The 20647-nt window shown below is 35.7% G+C and overlaps 1 protein-coding gene across 1 annotated transcript; it reads right to left on the minus strand.

Moving 5' to 3' along the window:
- Nucleotides 1–460: 460 nt before the first annotated feature.
- LOC135689763 (von Willebrand factor D and EGF domain-containing protein) lies at nucleotides 461–19914 on the minus strand. Its single transcript, XM_065207096.2, has 18 exons — nucleotides 19799–19914; nucleotides 18805–18841; nucleotides 18547–18620; nucleotides 18024–18197; nucleotides 14743–14943; nucleotides 13479–13541; nucleotides 12515–12762; nucleotides 12252–12341; nucleotides 10251–10580; nucleotides 9767–9840; nucleotides 9474–9537; nucleotides 9177–9362; nucleotides 8597–8826; nucleotides 7834–8302; nucleotides 5940–6323; nucleotides 5267–5533; nucleotides 1247–1355; nucleotides 461–989 (listed from the first exon to the last, which is right to left on the minus strand). The coding sequence occupies exons 3-18, from the start codon at nucleotides 18608–18610 to the stop codon at nucleotides 667–669; spliced, it is 3276 nt and encodes a 1091-aa protein (XP_065063168.2). The 5' UTR covers nucleotides 18611–18620; nucleotides 18805–18841; nucleotides 19799–19914; the 3' UTR covers nucleotides 461–666.
- Between the last annotated feature and the right edge of the window lie 733 nt (nucleotides 19915–20647).

Genomic DNA, 20647 nt, shown 5'->3' on the forward strand with positions numbered 1-20647 from the left:
ATGATGTTTATAGATAGAACTTTAAATTTTGCAATTGTTATAATTATGCTAACTGGTATAAATTTCATATAGTGTAGCTCATAAATGCATTTACCTGGTAAGGGCACTTTTTAAGTATCTCAGTATTGGTTGCTGTTTTTTATAAACAATTTCGATTTAAACAGCCCATAAATTCGCGACTGGTGCTAAGAAGACAAACAATTGAACCCTTTTGAAAAACCATGTCAGCTACTGGTGACAAAACTACGCCTACACTAAATTACATTGTACAGAATGCTATGACAGAAGTACACAGATCTAGAAATTGTGGTTTCCGATTGTTTTTTTTTTGTTGGATACACAAATATTATAAACTGATACAAAAATAGGGTCTTAATCTAAAATGAGTTTGAATATGATATTTTCTGAATTCGTTAAATAATTAATTTTAAAAGTATGCGAAGAAGGAAGAAGTCATCCAAAACCAATGTTTCATTTTGTTTGATGGTCAGAAAGATGTACAGATTGGTTTTAAATGATAGAAAGACAACATATCTATTAATCTATTATCTGTTAATTTATCTATTGTCTGATAATTTTTTCCAATTTAGTCCAATTGAAGGTAAGTCCTGCAAACCTTAAAGTGAATAGATCATTTTGGAAATGACGGCGCTTTAATTGTATTGTTCAATCACATTGTGGTTCATAGGAAGCATTGACGAATGTTTTTGCATCATAGTGCTTGTGACTGACTCCCGGTGTAGCCACCTCTGGAATCTTATCGCCTTTGCGCTCCTTATTTTTCGACTTGAAGAAGACAATCGCAACCAAGGCAATGAGCAGCACTGCTCCAACCACTGAACAAATTATGATGATCACAGTTCTACTACCTTCTTGATTGGTAGAAACTTTGCTTGACTTTTCGCCTGGCATCTTTGTTGGTTTCTCAGTTTTCATTTCAGTCGTTTTTATTGGCGTGTTCGTTGATTTGCTGCAGTTGCCTTGCGTGTCTGTTGATAAAAGTGGCAAAACGTTTTAATTTTTTTTTGTTATATTGACATTTTGTTGACATAAAGCTAACACCAATGAGCCAGCGTGAATGCTAGTCTTCTTGGTTCTACCATTTGCTCACAAGCCCCAGAGCTAAACAGCTCCACTAATTACTCTCATTTTTAACTGTTTGAAGTCTAAACTACAAAATAATTAGGTACGATGTTCATACAGCAAGGCTTGCAAGCGAAGCCATCACGACTAAAAAGAAACAGACCTTCGGAAAATTCACTTTGACTTTGATCGGGAAGGCATTTGGAGCAGATTTTCCACGGGTTGTTTTCTCCACGTTGATAGCAATAGCCATTTATATAACATGATCCCGGCTGGAAGATAAAAGCAGGTTTTAAATATTAACTCAAAGCAGTCAATTGTTCATGATTAGCAAGGGAATCGTATTATAAGCTACAGCGTAAACGGACAGTTTGCAACTATTAGACAGTCTTTTTCATACAAACTTTGTCATTCATCCCTGGAAAAGTTTCAACTCTGGTGAAACAGTGATGTTTAAATTGTTTCTTTTTTATACTTTTATCGTGTAGAATTGTGTTTAAACCTATACCTTCATGCTCAATTCAAACTTTAGTTAACTACATATGGATGAAATCCAAAATTAAGGACTGGGGTCAAGTACCCCAGTCTAAAAACAGCACTTAGGGGCACTTTTCAGCTTGTGTCTGTTCAGCATCATTATCAACGTGTCAAATTGCCCCAGTGTACCCATTTTCATGCTGGTACCCCAATTTGCACAATTCATGTCAAATACTGTGCTTAGTGCCTAGACTATGAAGGTAAAACCCAAATTCGAGAATCGGGTTCCGGTACCCCATTCTAAAAATAGCGTCAAGGGGTAAGATTGTCAATTACATCTTTTCGTATTACTTTTCAGTTTTTTGAAAGAATGGAGAAAGCTACATTTCATATTCATATAAAAGAGAGTAATCATTTATAGAAGAATGCCTAAATAGAGACATTGGTACCAATTTCATGTTCTAAAAATAGCATAAAGGGGCAATTTTTCATTTCCTTTTCTGTTAATATAATTTAATATATGATAATGCACCTAAATCTTTCCTTCCCCACTTTTTTCATAAATCAGTAATGACAATTCGAGGACTGGGGCCAATTACACCAGTCTAAAAATAGCACTTGGGGGCATTTTTCGGCTTGTGTCTGTTCGGCTTCGTCATCAGCGTGTGAAATTACCCCAGTGTACCCATTTTCATGCTGGTATCACAATTGGCACAATTCATGTCAAATACTGTGCTCAGCCCAGACTGCTACGATTCTTAGCAGACAGGGTTTGGCTAATAGAGCATGCCGAGAGAAAGTGCTCTGTCAGAATATGCGAGTGTTATTTCAATCAACACAATTTTTTGTTCTATTGGTCAGTTGAACACTAGAAACATAGGACTTTTGACATGCCGCGTAAAGAAAACTTGCAAAAGAAAAGAAGAGCTGTGTCAGAGGAAAGTGCCATCAAATGCCAGAAATTAACTCGTTTTCTTTTCAAGCACAGAAGCTGTCGAAAAAGGGAACCGAAACCAAGGAACCGAAAGCATAGAAAATCAAGTCTCAGAATCACGAGTAGTATCAATAATGATGATATGGACGATCAAGCTTCAGAAAGAGAAAAATCAACGACAAGGAGATGATATTCTTTCGGCCTACTATGAAAAGATTGGCACGCGCAAGCGACTACTTGCCAAGTGTTTGGTTTGCAATGAATCTGAAGAAATTTCAAAAAGATGCTTAAGCAATAATACCGTTCACCTTGCTCATGGAATGAGATGCGATTCAGAGGAAAAATTAGCGAGAATTGTTTACTATTTCAGAAGCAAATCACATGCAGCAGCAGTTGATGCAAAGAAATTCAAAGAACTATGGGAAACCAGACCTTAACCCACCCATGGCTAAAAATCCTTCAAAAGCAAGACCAGTTTAAAGCCCAGAACCTTATTAAACTTGCCATTGATTTAAAATGACCTTCTATCCATATCCTTGCCTTCTATCCATAACCAAAGAACCAAAGAATCTGCATTACAAAGACCCTTTAATTTACAAAGAGATGTTGACAATTATAGCTGAACTGGAAACTGAAAAACTAAAAGCTGAGCTTCAGAATGCCATAAAATTGTCATCCCAGATTGATGAATCTGTAGATTCCATGCAGCATGATAACAAATTCATATCCATCAGTTTCAACTCACCAATAGACCCAATCGAAGTGAAAACTAGGTTTCTTACCGCTGCTAGCTCAGAAATGACGCAGCATTGGAAGATTGTTTCCTAACATTCATGAGGTATTGATATGTAAGGAACAATGATGAGGGGAAAATTTGCAGGGGTTACTACAGATGGTGAATCTGCAAACACTAGATGAAATACTGGGTTTTGGCAGAGACTTGAAGAATGTGCTGGTTAGATAAACTGGATAGAAGTTGATAAACTCTTGGTGTGCTTGTGATCGTTCTGATCTTGCAATAGAAGATATGGAAGACAGTGTTCCTGAGCTCAAAGTATGGAAGACAAACCTGCTCTCGATTCCCGAATATTACCAAAAGTCCGCTGTTAGAAGTCTTAAGACTCTTTTCCCGATCATGGAGGCTTACCACAATGTACGTTTAGCACAGCACACGAATAGCGTTTATATAGCTTCCCTACACAATTTGAAAGGCAGCTTAAAGCACTGGACAAATTTGTCAGAAAATCAAACCTTGGATAGGAAGGAAAGGCAATAGGCTCAAGGCTATCCTATCGCATGGAAAGAGGATGGCGTGAATGTTTATCTCACTTTCCTGATGTCCGATGTATGCTCGGCGTTTCAAACTTCGCAAAAACAGTTGCAGAAAGTATCAATAACCATACCTGACATCATGAAATTCAAAGACGCTACATTTCAGAAGCTCAATGCTATAAAAGAAGCGCCTTATTTTGGCGGTGCTGAGGGGAAATGGGTCGAAAATAATGGCTCCCTAGATTACACGGAATCTATCCCTGATAATGTAAGACTAACAAAGAAAACAAATTTTTTAACCGATGGCTTTCAGGGGGGAGGGGGGGTGACCTTTCGGTGCAATTAGAAAGGAAGCAGGTACCAGTGCTATCAATTTCTTGGAACAGCGACTTGATTCTGAGCAGGAAGGAATCATTAAGACTATCAAGTATATTTACTGTTCTAAATCGTCAAATGATTTTAACACTTGTTGAAGACCATTCTTGTAGTGTGCAGGCATATCAAGGGATCAAGTCAAAGAGTTTTCAGATACCATCTTCTAGATTTTTGCTGATCTCAGGCCAAACACTGCGCTTTTGGAAAAAAACTATTAAATGAGGATTATGTACATGCATAGAAGAAGTACTGGACTCGTTCAAAGTCTGCTGTCTGCCATTATCGTCGTATCACCTGACAGTATAACCATTGAAAGGAGTGTTTCTACATACAACATTTTATGTTTAAAATTGAAGGGGATCGACACTTCAATCAACACCAAGAAGTAAACTGTTCATTGCATAGAATGGTGTCCCAACATCAAAGTTTTACAGGCCAGCTATAGCAAGATTTTTGCAGAAAAAGGATCGCCGTGAATCAAGGCCAAGTGTAGAAACTAACAAAAATAGAGAAATTTTTGAATGGATTTATTGGGACTTTGATCTAACATATATTTTTACTTTTGAAGGATATCTGAACTTCAGAAGTTAACACAAAGTTGTTTCATTTCATTTTGAATAGCCTCTTTTGAAAAAAGGGACCATAAAAACTTCCTAGGACCCCCCTTTTCCCGTTTTTGCTTGCTTATCCCGTCCCTTTTCAAAAATGTGCCCCCTACTTAAATTTTTTGAAAAAAGACAGAAATGAAATGAAACTTGAATGAACTAGTAGAAAATGTGAATTATATTTCAGGTGCCCTTTTACTGAAGCATGACCCCCGTCGTCATTCCAGCGTCCTTGGTGTCAATGGAGAATACTTTAACCATAGGCCTTGGCTCAATATCGAACATTTATGAGAATTTCATGCCGAAAGAAACTAACGAAATTTCGTAAAGAAGTGTGTACTTACGTAACAGTTTAACTGATTGTGTAGACGGGTAAAATGATAAGTAAAATCTGGCGAAAAATGCTTAATCGAAACTATTGGTCGTGTATTTAGCTTCACAGATACAGATTTGTTGGAATACGTAAAGTGGCGCCACATATTATGTATTAATGAGGTTAAACAGTTTCGGCAAACATTACCTTGATTTTACAAATGCCTGTGGATGGCCTACAATCCATACAATGCCCGTCATGTATGACATACAGTGCAGAGTTATTGCTGTACTTGATGCCGTTGTTAGAGACACGCAGTTGGTACCCGGCGTATGGAACACCAGCAGAACCACCTCTTTGTCTGTCGATTTTCACAGGGTGGGTCTTGAGCTCACACATGACTTCACGGAAACTAAGCAGCACACCTTTGACTATGTACTCGTTATTTTTCACCTTATAAGGCTGGTCAGATATCTAAAAAAAAAAGATGTTGATTAATTCTACATGCGACAAAAAAGTTCAGTTGTAGTCGTTGTGAAGATAAGAGTAGGAACTTCAGTTTCTAAATTCTAAAAAAAAATCGATGGGTTTGGAAATCCTTCCTCTTCAGCTTTATGATAAATGTTTAAATAAAAACTTGTGAATGACATCGCTGTTTGCATCTTTTACGTTTCCAATATTTCTAATAAATTTTTACAGCTATCGATGCAAAAATTAGTGCTAAGTTAGACTAAACATATTTCATAGGAATTCCAAGATGAGTGAAAAGAATCAAAATTTCTCTGGGGAAATTGTTGCATGGAGGGTGGTTTACACTATCAATAATGGGATACTCATATTCAGAACAATTCTGTTAAACGTACAGTAAAAGGACACTTACTTTCACTTCTTTAACGTGACAAGATAGATTCTGCGAGTCAAGAAAGTCGTAGCCATTTACCCGGACCTTTAGACAACCTGTCTCCTTTCTTATGTTACACAATCCATGACCAATAATAGACTCGACTGTTGGTCCTTTCTTTGCCTCGATCGAGCAGTCAGCTGAGATAAAACCTTTTTCACAAATGCAGGAAGCATTGACACACCTGCCACGCCCACTGCACAAGTTCGGGCAAAGTGTGTTTCCCAAGTCGGTTGGAGGACTGAATGTATTATTTTGCGCTGGATCTGCCTCCCAGAATGTCATGTTCTTTAGGAAAATTTCTTCGCAAGAATCTTGCATGGTTCGTATTGCAGAGAGAGAAAAAGTCATGTTGTCTGTGATCTGTTTAAAAAGGGAAAGTTTCAAGTGTAAAATCAGAAAAATGGTCTCAAGTTCTTATTCTCAGATAATCTCAAACAAAAATTAGCAGTTTGTCTAATCTGGATTGCAATTTGCGTTGGGAAGATATTTTCGGTCGTTAGCAGTTTACTCACAATATATTCTAAGCTTTGTAGTTGAAATCATAGAAAGCTTGTAGTTTAAGTCATATCCACATGTATAGAAGAGGTTAGTGATCTTTCATAGGGATGTCGGATATACATACGTTAGTTATAAATTACAACCAGCACAACAGGTTTTCAGAAAATAAAATTTGCAAAAAGTTTCTCAATAAAATCTTTAAAAACATCGATGTTTACTGTATGGTTTTGACTTTTAACCTATGTTTTGGTGAAAGTTGTTTGTGTTGTTTATTGTTTTGCTTTTAGACTTCTCTCTATTGATATTACTCTAGAAGGTCACTATGCCGTGAAACTTATTTGGAATTTTTGTTTGCAAGAAAGGGTTTTTTCATTTTTTAGGGAGCCACTAACCAACGTCCCTCGCCTTCGATATAAGCTTACAAAATTTCCACCAAAACAAAAGGATTTTTACAGATTTTCTGATAAAACATTGGGATTTCTTTCAAAGTTGTACGAGATTTCCACAGAGTGATTTGTCCCTCGGCCTTCTCTTCCTCTTTCGGTCTGTGTTTTACGTTACATTATATTCCCTTCCATAACTATTGTAGCTTGCAGCACTATCCTCTCTCAATGGTGCCGAATGGTATGTTACAGTTGAATGAAATATGAAAAGAGAGTAATGCAGATCAGTGGCAGCTCTAGCCCGGGGAAAAGGGGGGGGCGGGGCAAAGGGGTCCGGGACCACGCTCTTTTGGAACACCTCTTGTCTCCAAGAGCTGTCATTTAATTAACCGTTGGCAATGAACACTTTGCCTGAAACCTAATTTCAGAGTTTTGAAATTAGAAATATTACGTGTGTAAGAATCATGAAAAGACCTATAATAAAGTGTTACTAGTAAAATCTTTCAAAAGCTACACTGTCAGGAAATCTAATGCAACGATCTGTTCAACGTACAAAAAGTTCACAAAATTCGTTGAGGGGAAACAAAGTTCTAATCGATAAACCAAGTTTTTAGCTGTTTAATATGATGGACTATGAGATCAGCTTCCTCAATTTGATGGCAAATTGTTTTTAAAGAGTTGATAAGTCAATTCTGTGGAACTATCTCTCTCGCTGCTTATTTAAAGAAGATTTTATGGCATTGTAAACAATATCAGGAAACAAAGGACGGCAATTTATAAAATTAATGACAAGTTGATGATTGTACGTTGAAAATAATGTTATGGGTTCACACGAAATCAGCTTCTGACGATCTAGATAAAGTACTTGGAAATTGGAAAAAATTATCCCACAGCACTGTACATTTAGTTTCATCACGAATAGCAACTTGCCTACGGAGCGAACTTTAAGTTTGTCTAATCTATATTTGAATAGTCACATGTATTCGTACCTGTATATCGTCAATGCACTGGTCCACAAATGGTTTGAATTCAAAATCGCCGATCTTTTTACACACTTTTCCAGGTTTGGAATTCATAACAGCTTCCTCACAGTGCCTCTTTACAAAATTGTATGTTTTTCCGGACGGTGTTGGCCAATCTGGTATTGTTATATTCTCTAGTGGATCAGGGTCGTAAACGTAGTCGACTAGTTGGTTATCGTCCGGAAGAATGATTTCATCCTCGCTTGTAGCTCTTCTTCTTCGCTTCCCACAGTGTTTGCCCCCAGGAAAATTCAGATCTTTCCATCCTTTAGTTCCCTGAATATATTTTGGTTTGTTGACAATTGAAGTAAATCCACAGTTCACCTGTGGTCTGTGGCCAGGTTGCTCTTTGCATGTGCAAAAATATTTGGCTCTAGTGGCTGTGCATTTCTTTTTATCTCCTTTGTAATAAAACAGACTCTCGCCAACTGGTAATCTATAATAGATGTCACGAATTAATTAATTATTACGCTTATTTTATAATGTAAAAAAGAAACTAATAACGTAGTTAATTCTAGATATACGTTTGTTTTGCAATCTCGCTTATTCAAGAGTGTTGAAGGCAGCGAAAACCGTAAGTCGCAAGTATTGAATATAACTGTTGACAAGGACCAACAATGATTCAGAGCAGATTTCCCCAAAATTCACTTACCTTTCAAGTTTTAGCAATTAGAAGATATATCTTAATAAGATATCAAAATGTAGCATCAATGATGTAGTTAAAACTTACTTCCAACTCTCAGTAAATGCAGGCGACGTGCCCCCTTTCCCATATGCTGTCCATATTTTGCCGTTTTTATCTGTTAATTCATTCTTTCGATTTCCATCAAATGTGCCACATAGACCTTTGGTACATTCAAAGTCATCGCTGGGAACTTGTAGGTTGAAGTTTGCATAATACCAATTGCCGTGCCATTTGTGGGTATCGATTCTAATGGTAGCACCAGATGGAAAGGATATCTAAAGAAAAAATATTCAAAAATCTTTGTTGGGTATGGATTAATTTTTTGCTTGTGCGTAAACTGATAAACATGTTTGATGACGCTAAATTTTCACCTTATTTCTCTTAGAAGTTTATGAGGCTCGAGACTCGGGTCGAGTATTGCTTCAATAATTTTAAAAGACTTTGTGGTATTAAGAAATGTCCCGAAAGTTTATACTGTTGTAACGTCGTTTGCTAATAAGTAAAAGTCATTTTGGGTATTTATATCATTTTCAAGACATAATTTCGAAGGAAGTCACATAAGTTGTGTTATCTGTGTCAGCTCTTTTAGAACGAATAATAGGGAAAAGAAATGTTTGAACCGTACGATAAAGCTCTTTCCATTGTTATCTCTCCTTACTGACGTTCCTGCAGCTGGCTCTGTTGTGCTGGCAAACCTTGCTCTTGGAATCTTGTCCCGGCACATGTCAACTACAATGACGTCATCGCCTTCTCTTGCTGCTATCCCACAGTTGCATGAAACACTTCCACACTTCCATGTCCGAACGTGAACCTGGATTTAATTAAAAAAACTATGTGAGCTGCCAGGAAGAATTTTTTCGACAGTAATAATCAACCAACGAGAAACCAAGAGAATTTTAAAATATGAAAGGATAGATTTTACTTCAAACCGCCGACAGGAACTGTTCACAAGTAGATAATCTCCAACTTGATAGTGGTTGTAACTCCTGTTAGAAAAATATTTTCTTTCTAGTTAACTTTAAAAGGCAATCAATCAAATCAGAGAAAGTATTCATATAAGCGAAAAACTTTTTTGTCAAAAAATCACAAACAAAAAACAAAATTAAGTTACTGTTACATGTTTAAAGAGGCGTTCTAGGATGAAACAGCTTGAAAAAGGGGATTAGGGTGTTTGGAAAACAGTTTGATTTGTTTTTATCGGATAAAAATACTCACAAGCCATCGAATGTTCTCAGATGCGGATCCCCTGTTGTCGTGCACTGCGCAGTACTCACATCCTCAGCAATAATCTGAAAAGAAGCAAATGGTAAAATCCTTTCGGAGCATGAATTTCTGCAGAATAGTAAGATTCGACGGTATTTGAACAGATCTCTATTCTGTGGTTTTGAACACCAACCTGTTATCAGATCAGTTTAAGCATTTAGTACCGTCAAACTTTCACTGCACGCAATGTAAAATAGCTCTTCATCCATTCTTACAATATCATATCAAAGGCAATTTTATCAAATAGACTTTCTATTTTCTTTAAATTTGTTAACAGTATTCTTAGCTTTTTGAGATTTATTATTTCAAATTAGAAGAAAATCTAAGGTAATATTTTGCAGGTAACATTTTGAGCTGCACTGAAATCAATAAATTTGCTGATAAATCTGAGTTACAAACTGTTCAATGTTCCGCTCTCTAGCAAAAACATAAAAACCTTGACATCAGGTATCCTCAAATGCTGGTTCCAGTCAACGGGGTCGATGTGCTCCAAAACATCCGTTTTGAGCAACATTATACGATTCCCGTCATTAACAAAATCTGATTTGGCATATACTTCCACAGATTTTGTTTGGTTTGCAGGACCGGCTTTGAAAATCAATGTGCATAAATCCAGAAAGTTCTGAGAGTTGTCTTGTCCTAGATCGACCAGCACTTGACATCCATGGGGACTCTTTTCACAAACAATTGGCACTGTGGCCTTCACAGTTAATTTGAGTGGTCCTTTTCCCTCTTTCACATTAAAATTCAATTGCTTTGGCTCAACCTGCGGTTGAAATCAATTCAATCATCAATATTGATATCAATTAGTACTATCTCTCAAACTAATTTGACACATTGCTAGTTAATGCTATTCAAATAGTGAGGCAATGATACCAATATAGTCTAGATAAAATTGTCAATTGTAATATTGGTCTGAATGTTATGAAGACGATATAATATAAGACCTTAAAGGCATTGAGTCATGGTAAATAGGCCTTCTCTATAGGGTGTAGTTTCATGTGATTTCGGCATCCGATGTTTTCAACTTGATATTGTTCGAAACTGTTTTATTAATCAGTACGAGGTGCGTTCATGTAATCAGTTCCAGGTCAACCAATTGCATTGCAGCAAGAAAATCATGACTCAGTGGATCTAACAACGTCTGGGTAGACCCTTTCCTTTTATCATGGTTCAATGCCTTGAATGCAAGTACTCATTCCACAACTGTAAAACGACGTTCTAACAAGCTTGGTCTTTTGCATTTGCATGTATGTAGCTGCTTATCTAGAAGCATTCATCTGGTTTTAAATTTGACACAATCCTTCAAGTTTATAGCCTTTTGCCGAACGTTTGTCAAAACATATTTAGGCCCCTTTTTCTTCGTGTGATTATATAAAAAAAGTGAAGATATCCAAAGATGTTAAGTGTTACTGAAAGAATCTTATCTGAAAGTATCGTATTATAGCTGTCCTAAGAGGTGCTCCCGATTGTTATCTCAATTGAGAGCTTAGTTACAGGAAAAAAGATCTTAAAATAATCAAAGTTACTTTTTGCCAGTTGTCATTCGGTGCTTAATGCCATATAGGCAGAACTGTTATCGCTTTTCGTGTGTAGAACAAGCTGGTTCTTAGTTACTAATCCGAGGTTAGAAAACTGTTAAAAGAATTCTCTCCGTGAGTGTTACCATAGTTGTAATGTCCCTGAAGGTGTCAGAAATTGCAATTTTCGTAGGTTTTGTTTAGTGGCCGAGATAATTCTGAAGTCGGCTTTTTGAAATAAGTTCAGATCTTTTGTTTAGATTGAATTCTTGCTAGAAGTATTAAAAACAAGCTTTTCTAAGCAAATTTGACATCATCTTTTAGAATAAGCCTCTGCCTTTATTCTTATTGAGCCTTTGGTAGAAAAATCCTCCTGCTTTCTCTTTAGTTGCAAAACGTTTTTCGTACTTCTAATGTTTGATTATTTTAAAGTGGTTAGAGTAACGCTACTTAAATGTATTTTCTGTTAGACTTTTGTAAGATTTGTGCAGATTGCTTCCAATATTTTGTACCTTGTATATTGTACATTGTATATTGTACATTGTATAATATGCTTTTTGTCTGGTAAGCTCCATTCAGGGGGCATTGATCCTTTTTGCTGCAATGGCAGGTATTGGCATTGCTCCCTTTCCTTCATGATGGAGGGCATTGCTAAGGGTAATCTAAATTTCACGAAGGCCGTAATTTGTCTGTACAGTTAGGTTTTTGACTTGTTCCTTTGCAAAAATATTGAACAAGATTAAGACTCATTTTGCCGACTCTCCCAAGACTATTTCCCTTTTTTAGAGAAGTTTTCAAAAATTGGATAAAATGAAATATACAATCATTTAGTAGCAAGCCACTAGTTATTGAAAATTGAATGCAGTTTCTTTGTAAGAAAGATCAAGTGATGACTTCGATTTAAGTCCAAGCCTTACCGTAATGCCTGCAAAATAGCTGTTGCTCTCGAAATATGCGCTCGTTCTGTTTTTTGAGAAGGCAAACCAAGTTCTTACTCTGCATGATATCTGCAATTGGCAAATATATAATTGATAAATATATAATTGATAAATAAACAATAACCTTTTATTTGTTTGGATAACTTTACCGTTTTTGAAACAAAAGCAAAATATCTTCTAGATTGTCATTGATGTTTGGCGAAAATATAAGGAAAAAGAAAATTTTTATGCAGAATGATTACAGTTGTTCCAAGGAAAAACAATGGGTCATTTGGATATTGGTTTGTATTCTGAATTGTTGCAACTCTTTCCGCGCCGGTTAGAATCGTCATTTTCTTTATTTGTCGTGCTGGAGTGCCTTGGTACCATGTAACTTCAAATTCTGAGTGTTTACTGTTGTCCTCGCTTTTGAATTCACATAAAAACATTATCCTGTTGTTCTTTACTGCTGGATAAACTGATGGTCCTTTATCGATGGTTGGGAAATTTTCTAGAGAAAAACGTTAAGATTGTTTACTCATGCGAAGTAAGTAAAATTGTATTAAATAAGATGGTTTGTGAAAAATAATCTCCTGATTTGAAGCTAAAAAACAAAAGAATCGCTAAAACCCAGTATTTCTGAATAGAGCGTAATTTGAGATCAGTTGGTCGTTGTAAAAACTAGACTAAATTTTTCTACAACCTTTCTTCTTGTTAAGCAAATTACCGAACTGACGAACGTTCTCCTTTTTGGGGGATTTCCAATACTCGTCTAACTAGACTGGTAAAATTATCCTTACGGTACCAAATTACAGGCTTGTTGCTATTCAAATCGATTGAATGGCCTGATAAAGGTCATAGGATAAAACTGGACAGGCTAAAGCAATACAGCAAATACTTTCCAATCGGGCATTTGATGATTAATGAATTATTACCTACCAATACACATTTTGTAAACACTGCTTTTTTCAAATCAAAGGACAATTTTTAAGGTACTTTTTCTAATGAAGTTTAAGATAGCAACCACTAGTCACGATTTTCTACCTTATTGAAGTCATCATCAAGTTTTTAAGACACAAATTATCCTATATTCTTAACTAAAAAAAATAAAAAAGGAAACGAAAGTAAGCATCGGAACACGCTGATGTACTTGATTGGAAGAGTAATTTGAAATGCAGGACAAACAATATTTTAATACTATTCAGTATATTGTTTGTTTTTACAAACTTGTACAGCCAGGAGTGAATCCGTTTGGTGAATTGGAACCTGGTGGACATGGTTTCTCAGTTCCTGAAAAGTAAATTCTTTGCATATAAATTTTGGAAATTCACAAAACCTCTGGCCAAAACTTTTGATAGCCATCAAAGTATATCCTAAATATGTCAGATAAAACGGAGTTGCAAAGCTATGGTGACTCAAAGAAGATAAAGACCCTAACTGATAAATTTTCAAAAAAGAATTACGAAGGTATGTGGCTTGAAAACAATTATTTAATGATGGAAAATGCATTCGGCATTTCGTAACTGGACACAAATTTAAGGACTTCTTTTTTGTTTTGAGGGAGAAAGTCAGAGAGACTTTGAAGCAGCTTGGAAAATATATTCACCATAAAAGATGAAATGCCTTAATTCGGAAAAACAATATTTTATGTTAAATTGATTTTAGACAAAAGGTATAGTCTATAGCTAGATGACTCCAGGTTATTTGCAGTTACCAAGCACGAACAAATTCTTTTATGGAAATGACTTGTTATCTGTCAGGGGTGCGATCATAAAGAGTATTTGGCTTTGAAAAAAGCAAACATTTAGTAAACTAAAGCTTTTCGTCTGACACTCTTCAGAGTTTAAAACGTCAGAACATAGATCGAAAACTCTACGTTAAGGAATATATATACCCAGTTGTGGAGCGAAATAGGCCAATCAGAAACACGAACACATGACTGTAAAGGTTGACCAATCAGTGCCGCTTGCCTATTAGACTGTTACCAGTGGAGTCCTAAGGTGAAAACGAACTCCTTTTGTCTACACAGTAGCGGTTTTTTCGTGCTTATGTAGATAGTTTCTAAAACTGCTACGTGGAACGACGATCGAGCTTTACCAATAATCCGAAACATGTCGCCATTATAGTTTTTTGCACAATCTGGGTTTTCTAGCAAATGCTGCCCGATAGCAGAATCGCAGGTATTGCAATCATTGCAGCCAATTTTAGCTTTATATAATAAATTAAAGAGTAGAAGGGTGTCAGTTGCTCATGCTCGTGCATATGTATGTTGTCTGAATGTCAGATTTGTTGATTGTTTACCTGTTGTCATCAATATTAACCTACAGTTAAATTTTATGATTTGACTTGTGCCATGAGCTGATATCTTGGCCTATAAATAGTAATCTAGCAGAGAGTCAACCAATTACTCGTCAAGAGCATTATTCAATGAAATACCTATTTTTCCTGTATTTCTAAAGGATTTTTTACAATACCTTAGTAGTGAGGTTACCTGCACAATAATACATGCATCCAGGGGGTCTCTGCAAGAAGTAAACAAAGTATTCCTCTGCCTTAGACTTGCATTTCTTGGCGCTGATTGTCCACGAAGAGGCACAACACGATCCTTGAACATTCACACAAGCTGTCACGTTTGCTATTGTGCCGACGGTTTTGGGTAATGTTCCTCGTGCCCAGATTGACCCGGTAGTGCCTGAAATTGATCCGCTTTCAGAAAGTCTCTAGCAAATATTTGATACACAATATCTAGGCAAATATATAAAAATATCCAAAGTTTTCGTTTTTCAACGAGTCATTGCTTTCAATTAAAATGTTTTTTTATTTTAATATCAATATGGACTAATTTGTCTATTTATGTGATCCCGTATTGCTAGTATTGACAAAAAATGTACGTTTGCAGTTTGCACTGGCTCACGTAAGTCATTTAATGATGTTAGTTATTTTGCCTTCTAGGTGAATTCCATTATTTTGACAAGAGCGAAAATAAGCAGAAGTTGACTAAAAATGCGGTTCTTTTTCAGACATTTAATTTTGCTATATCTTAGGTCTACTATATGATAAGGCTATATCTTAGGTTTACTTCTTTTAAAAATGCACATTTATATTTCAATGAATGTAAAATGCTGAATATAGTGTGAATTCCATTGTTTTGGAAAGCGAAATTCAACAATAGTATATAACCTACTATAAAATGCATTTTTTCAAAGATGTAATTTTGGAGTACCCTTAGGCTACATATAAGGTCCACTGTGTCCAAGTACGTCGTGAGCGAACATTTGTATTTCAATGATACGGTGCTTTCATTTTATAGCTGGGAATCAAGCTAAGTTAGAAAACCTTTGAAGCTCTTGGGAAATTCCATTCATGTCAGCGCGTTTAAGATAGCACTGCAACAAATGCTTTTCACATGGAGGTTTGTTTTTTTCTTCTTGTTAATTCAAAGATTTGCTTGTATATCTAATGTTTAGCAGGTATCCGTAGTAGACTTGATTTCCAAACAAACAGCTTGACGACATTTATCAATCTGTATATGCATTAAAAGTTATTCATAAAATTTCTTTAGAATAAAATCTGTATCCTGCTTTTCTATATGCATATTGTTAGAAATAGTTATTTAATTTAGATTAAAAAGGCTGATTTTGAGGTAAGAGGTAAGAAACAGATGAAGAGAGGTAGATAATCAGTACCGAGGTTTACGGAGTACAATAAAGAATGATTAGATATAATATCTTGTGTTTCCTTCAATGTTTCCTTGACACTTTAACATTAAATCCCTAAACAAGCAGATAGTTCTGGTGTTGGTACACTAGATCATTGAAGTTTAATGGTTTTGAAATGGTTTAATAACACAATTTGTTTAAAATTTGTTTAAAAACGTACATAACTTTCAATGCACTCAACAACAAGGAATCGTTTAATTTCAGAATTGTACGTTCCTTGATAACCGAAGTCAACTAGAAATCGGTGCTACTATGGAATAGCATCTATTATTGATGAAAAAGATATCAACAGTTATGAAAAAGCGATCCAACGTCTCAAATCGCCAAAAAGAGTGAGATGCAACGCTACCCTAGCAACAGTGAGTCCAATGTGGCGCACAGTGATTCAGCCAATCAGCCGACTGCGATGTATACTGCTACTATCTACCTAGAGCTAGGGGCGTATGAGATTGATAGCTTTGCTTGAATAAACCAGTTGTAACGAAGGTCAAATACCAAATCACCGGGCTACTTGCGCCCATATCCCAATTTTAACACGTTATTGATTTTGGCTATCGTGTAACAATCCTGATAATTCTAATCCTGATAAATTTGTTTTCTATCTTTTGCATATTTTGCTGTTTTCGTGCAGGTTGATGGCAAAAAATCTTTTTGTTTTCTGCAATTCAATAAGATAAAATAATACAAATTTGGTAGAATAAATTTTAGACAAAATGTTTTCTGAAAAAAATGTTTGACATATTGGGACAAAACCAAATTAGGACAAAAACAAAAACATACTTATTTTATATAAAAGAGCATATTACACCATATTAAGCTAAATAAAATCAATGCACCACTTGATTGTAACGTTAAAGTCAGAAATGCTCGAAGGGGTTCTCACTAGGAATTCGATTACGCCCAAAGGGGATCATGCACACCATATCAAAAGCTTTCACAGTCATCTTAAAAATGCTGTAAAGTTCACCATAGCAAAAATTTTCGAACGCACTTACTATTGGAAGTTATGAACGTCCATACTTTTTGCCGTTTAATGTAAAAAAGCAGCTAATCTTTTTTGGAATGCAAATAATTGTGCGATAATCTCTACAAGAATGTGTGATGCTTTATTTTTGGTCTAATAAGTATACCCAAAGAATTGAACGCTGGATAAGCCCGTCAATTTGTTTGTTAGGCCCCCAAAAATTCCCTCGTTGCCCCTTTTTTATTATAATATTTAGTTTTACACAAAGAATCAAGCAAAATTTTTCTCACGAAGCACCTAATTGTTTTTTCTGTTTTGGCTTAACACCCTTAATTTGCGCAATATACATAATGTACTTAAATTTTTAGTAGGAATTTATTCCGACCGAAAGTTAAATCAATCCAAATTTTTAAAACCTTAGCTCAACCTAAAACTCAACCAAATAGCCAACTTGAGAAAAATTACCATTTTATACATTGAAAGGCTTTGAAAATAGCTGAAAGTAGTTTTTTTACCAATTGTTATTTTGAAATTAGTTCTGCGTCATCATCAACAAACGAATACTTAGCCCGTCATAACTGTTTCTCTTCTCACTTCTTTTAGCACTTAACTGAAAGTTTAAAATTCAACTTTCAGTTTGCGTTGCAACCTAAATGTAGAGTTTATGAGAAATAGAACTTGATAAATTTTTAAAACTCTGCATTAGATCTACCATTCTCTTTCACTTTTTTATTTCGCTTGTTACTATTTACTCTTTTCCAACATGAAAAATGTATTCAAAATAGTTTTATATGCAAGAAAAAAAACAATTTAACTTTTTTCATTGAATACATTTTTCCAGCCAAAGTTAATTTATAGACGCTTTTGACACTTTGTATTAAAAAAATAATTTCTTTCGGGCAAGGCTCTCGGAAAAAACTTATCTCGGAAAAGGTATAGCTTTATTCTTGTCAGAGACGTGAAAAACTGGCAGTCGGTCAACTAATGCGAACAGCTTTAGAATAGCTCGACAAGTTAGTTTTTGTTCGGCTACTAGCAAATATACTACGACTACTTGTATCTGTTTAACACCAAAAGTGGTCTACTTGCCGCATGCGAAAATTGGAGGGCAGCTATCTGGAATTGTGCCTCCTGCTCTGCTCGTGAAGCGATACCATCTCGACCTCATTCCAATGTCACAGAACGAGGCTTGGGATTTTGGATCCAAAATGTTCGCTGTGCTCCTTTGCCAGTTGTTTTCTTCCACGTAGCTTGTGCATTCATCTTAAAAGTTCAGGAAGACTTTTGATTTTAAAAAAAGTTTAAAATGTGACCTATTGTTAACTCAATTTTAATATTCTAGAAAGATGCTTGGAAGAAGGACTATTTCATCACTACAACGTCAGTTTGAACAACGTGTTTAAGATACGATCTTCGAATAAGACAAATGTAATTTACAGAGCTCTAACTTTTAATAAAGGAGCATTTCTAGAATTTCCTTAAACAAAGATGCATCTCAAAATAATTGCGCAATCAATTCGTTCTGAATTGTATGAAATATTAGCAATGAATAATACTTATAAATAATATTAGCAATTTGTAACAAGACAATAAGAGGAAGCTCTTTTCTTACCAGCAAAGCAGTGCAGAAACAAGAGACTGCCTATACAAGTGAAAAGTAACTTGACAGCTTTCATTGCATATATGCTGAAATAAGATACGAAAGAGATATCAAACATAATATAACACATAAGAGTCTGTAATAACTTTCTGCAGATACTCGAGAGTGCTGAAATCATGTTTGTGGATTGCAAATATTACACGAGAAAAAGGAAACAATTTCTTTGCCAGAAAATTGGCTGAAAATCTCATAAATGCCACAGATACTTACTTCTTTTAGGGACTCCCTCTGTCTTGATGATTGGTTTCTTTGAAGGAAAATGAGCATTTTTAAAATGATGTGACTATAATTGCTGTAAACCTCTATCAAGCCAACCTCCCTATTAAGCCCCCTCTCTTTGAAGCCTCTCTAGACAAGAAAAATAAGCCCCTCTCTTTACTGAGCCAACCCCTCCTTTTCAACCCCCCCCCTCTTTAGCCTTTGTTGTCAAACAAAGAAGACATGCGAATTTAATGGGTCTCTTGACAGGTATGATGATGATAAAATCATGTGCATTAAATACGGGCCCATGTAAATATTTACTTGTGCGCTTTAAGATTCAGTCAAAATTTGCTTTGAAGGTGTCCCAGAGATATCAATTGAACCTGGTGAACCTGATGATGACTAAAAACCTGATGATGACATTGATTAATTAAACTATCGAAGCTGCTTGCAAAGTTTTTTGAAAACATTTGCATGACATTGTTATAGCAAAAAAAACAATCGCATCATTTATTAGTTTAGGTCTGTTGACCGTAGGACAGTCTGGATTCGTTTTCAAATGAGCAGTTTTTATCATGGCTTCTCTTCTTTCCCTTTTTTGAGTACAAAAGCATTTCATGCCGTTGGCGTTAATGAATCGTCTTTCAGACTTTGTGGCATCTTTTTCCATTTCTCTCTTCCGAATTTAATACATACGATTTGTTCAATCTAAGTCGAATTGCTAACTTTCAATTCCCAGATAGACGTATTTTAATAAATTGTATCGAAATTGTGTTGTTTCTTGAGTTGAATTCGGCTTGTCGATCAAAATTCTTTGGTCAGTAATAAGTTGGTTACTTAAAAAATGAAGGAATGCTATGTATTCTATTCTCGCCATCACAAAATGAAGCAAACTGATTAAAACCACAAACTCTTTCAAACAATTTCACAAATGCCTCCTGCTTTTATCATCTATGTAGCTATAAGGTTAATGAATCACAATTTTCAATAAATAACTCCTTACCAAACCGGGCCAGACCGACTTGCGACCTTCTTCAAATTTCCGTGTTTCTGGAGAATTGGGAATGAGCAACGATATCAAATATACAAAGAAGATGTCAACATACGTCTAAACAGTCTATAATAATGCCATGAGTCACATTACAATAAGCAGACGCATCCAGTCCTCGGGGGGTAAACTATGTCCAATTTTAGACGGGGACGTGCCTTTTTGGTTAAAACGTTGGACTCATAATTCCGCAAATGTCTGAAAAATGTGACCCATAATTCCGCAAACACGATGAAAACTATACCCATAATTCTGCAGAGCAAATAAAATTTTTAAAGCACATAAAAAGCCATCAATCAAATTTTGCATGTCTTATGCCCCAAAATCTCAATATTACACATATTTCATACTTTTATTTCTAACTGGATATTCATTTTGTTAATGCTAAACTTCCTTCCTAATTTTGCAGTATTCCCCAAAATGGTACCCAAAATTTTGCATGTTTCTTCAAATGGTACTCATAGTTCCGCCAAATTTCAAAAAGTGATACCGGCAATTCCACACTTTTCATTAAAAAGGTCCCCATGAATAATGTCACGTCTCCGTACCTTCAAACATGTTAAGGTATCTCTCTCCCCCCCCCCCCCCCTCCGAGATCCAGTCTGCATCTTATCAGTTAGGAATTTTCTACCACATAATTTGTTAACAAGGAACACCTGAAAAAGGACAAGAAAAGTAATGTCCCTAAAAATAAATCTGTTCAAAGTTTACTGGGATGATAGCGGCAATTTGTCGATTCATCTGCACTTCTTCAAAAAAAGTTGAAACTCTGAGAACTTAAATAAATTTTGATCTTGATTCTCA

This window comes from Rhopilema esculentum, chromosome 5 (genome assembly GCF_057945365.1).
Source record: "Rhopilema esculentum isolate cy_ngs chromosome 5, ASM5794536v1, whole genome shotgun sequence".
NCBI classification, from domain to species: Eukaryota; Metazoa; Cnidaria; class Scyphozoa; order Rhizostomeae; family Rhizostomatidae; genus Rhopilema; species Rhopilema esculentum.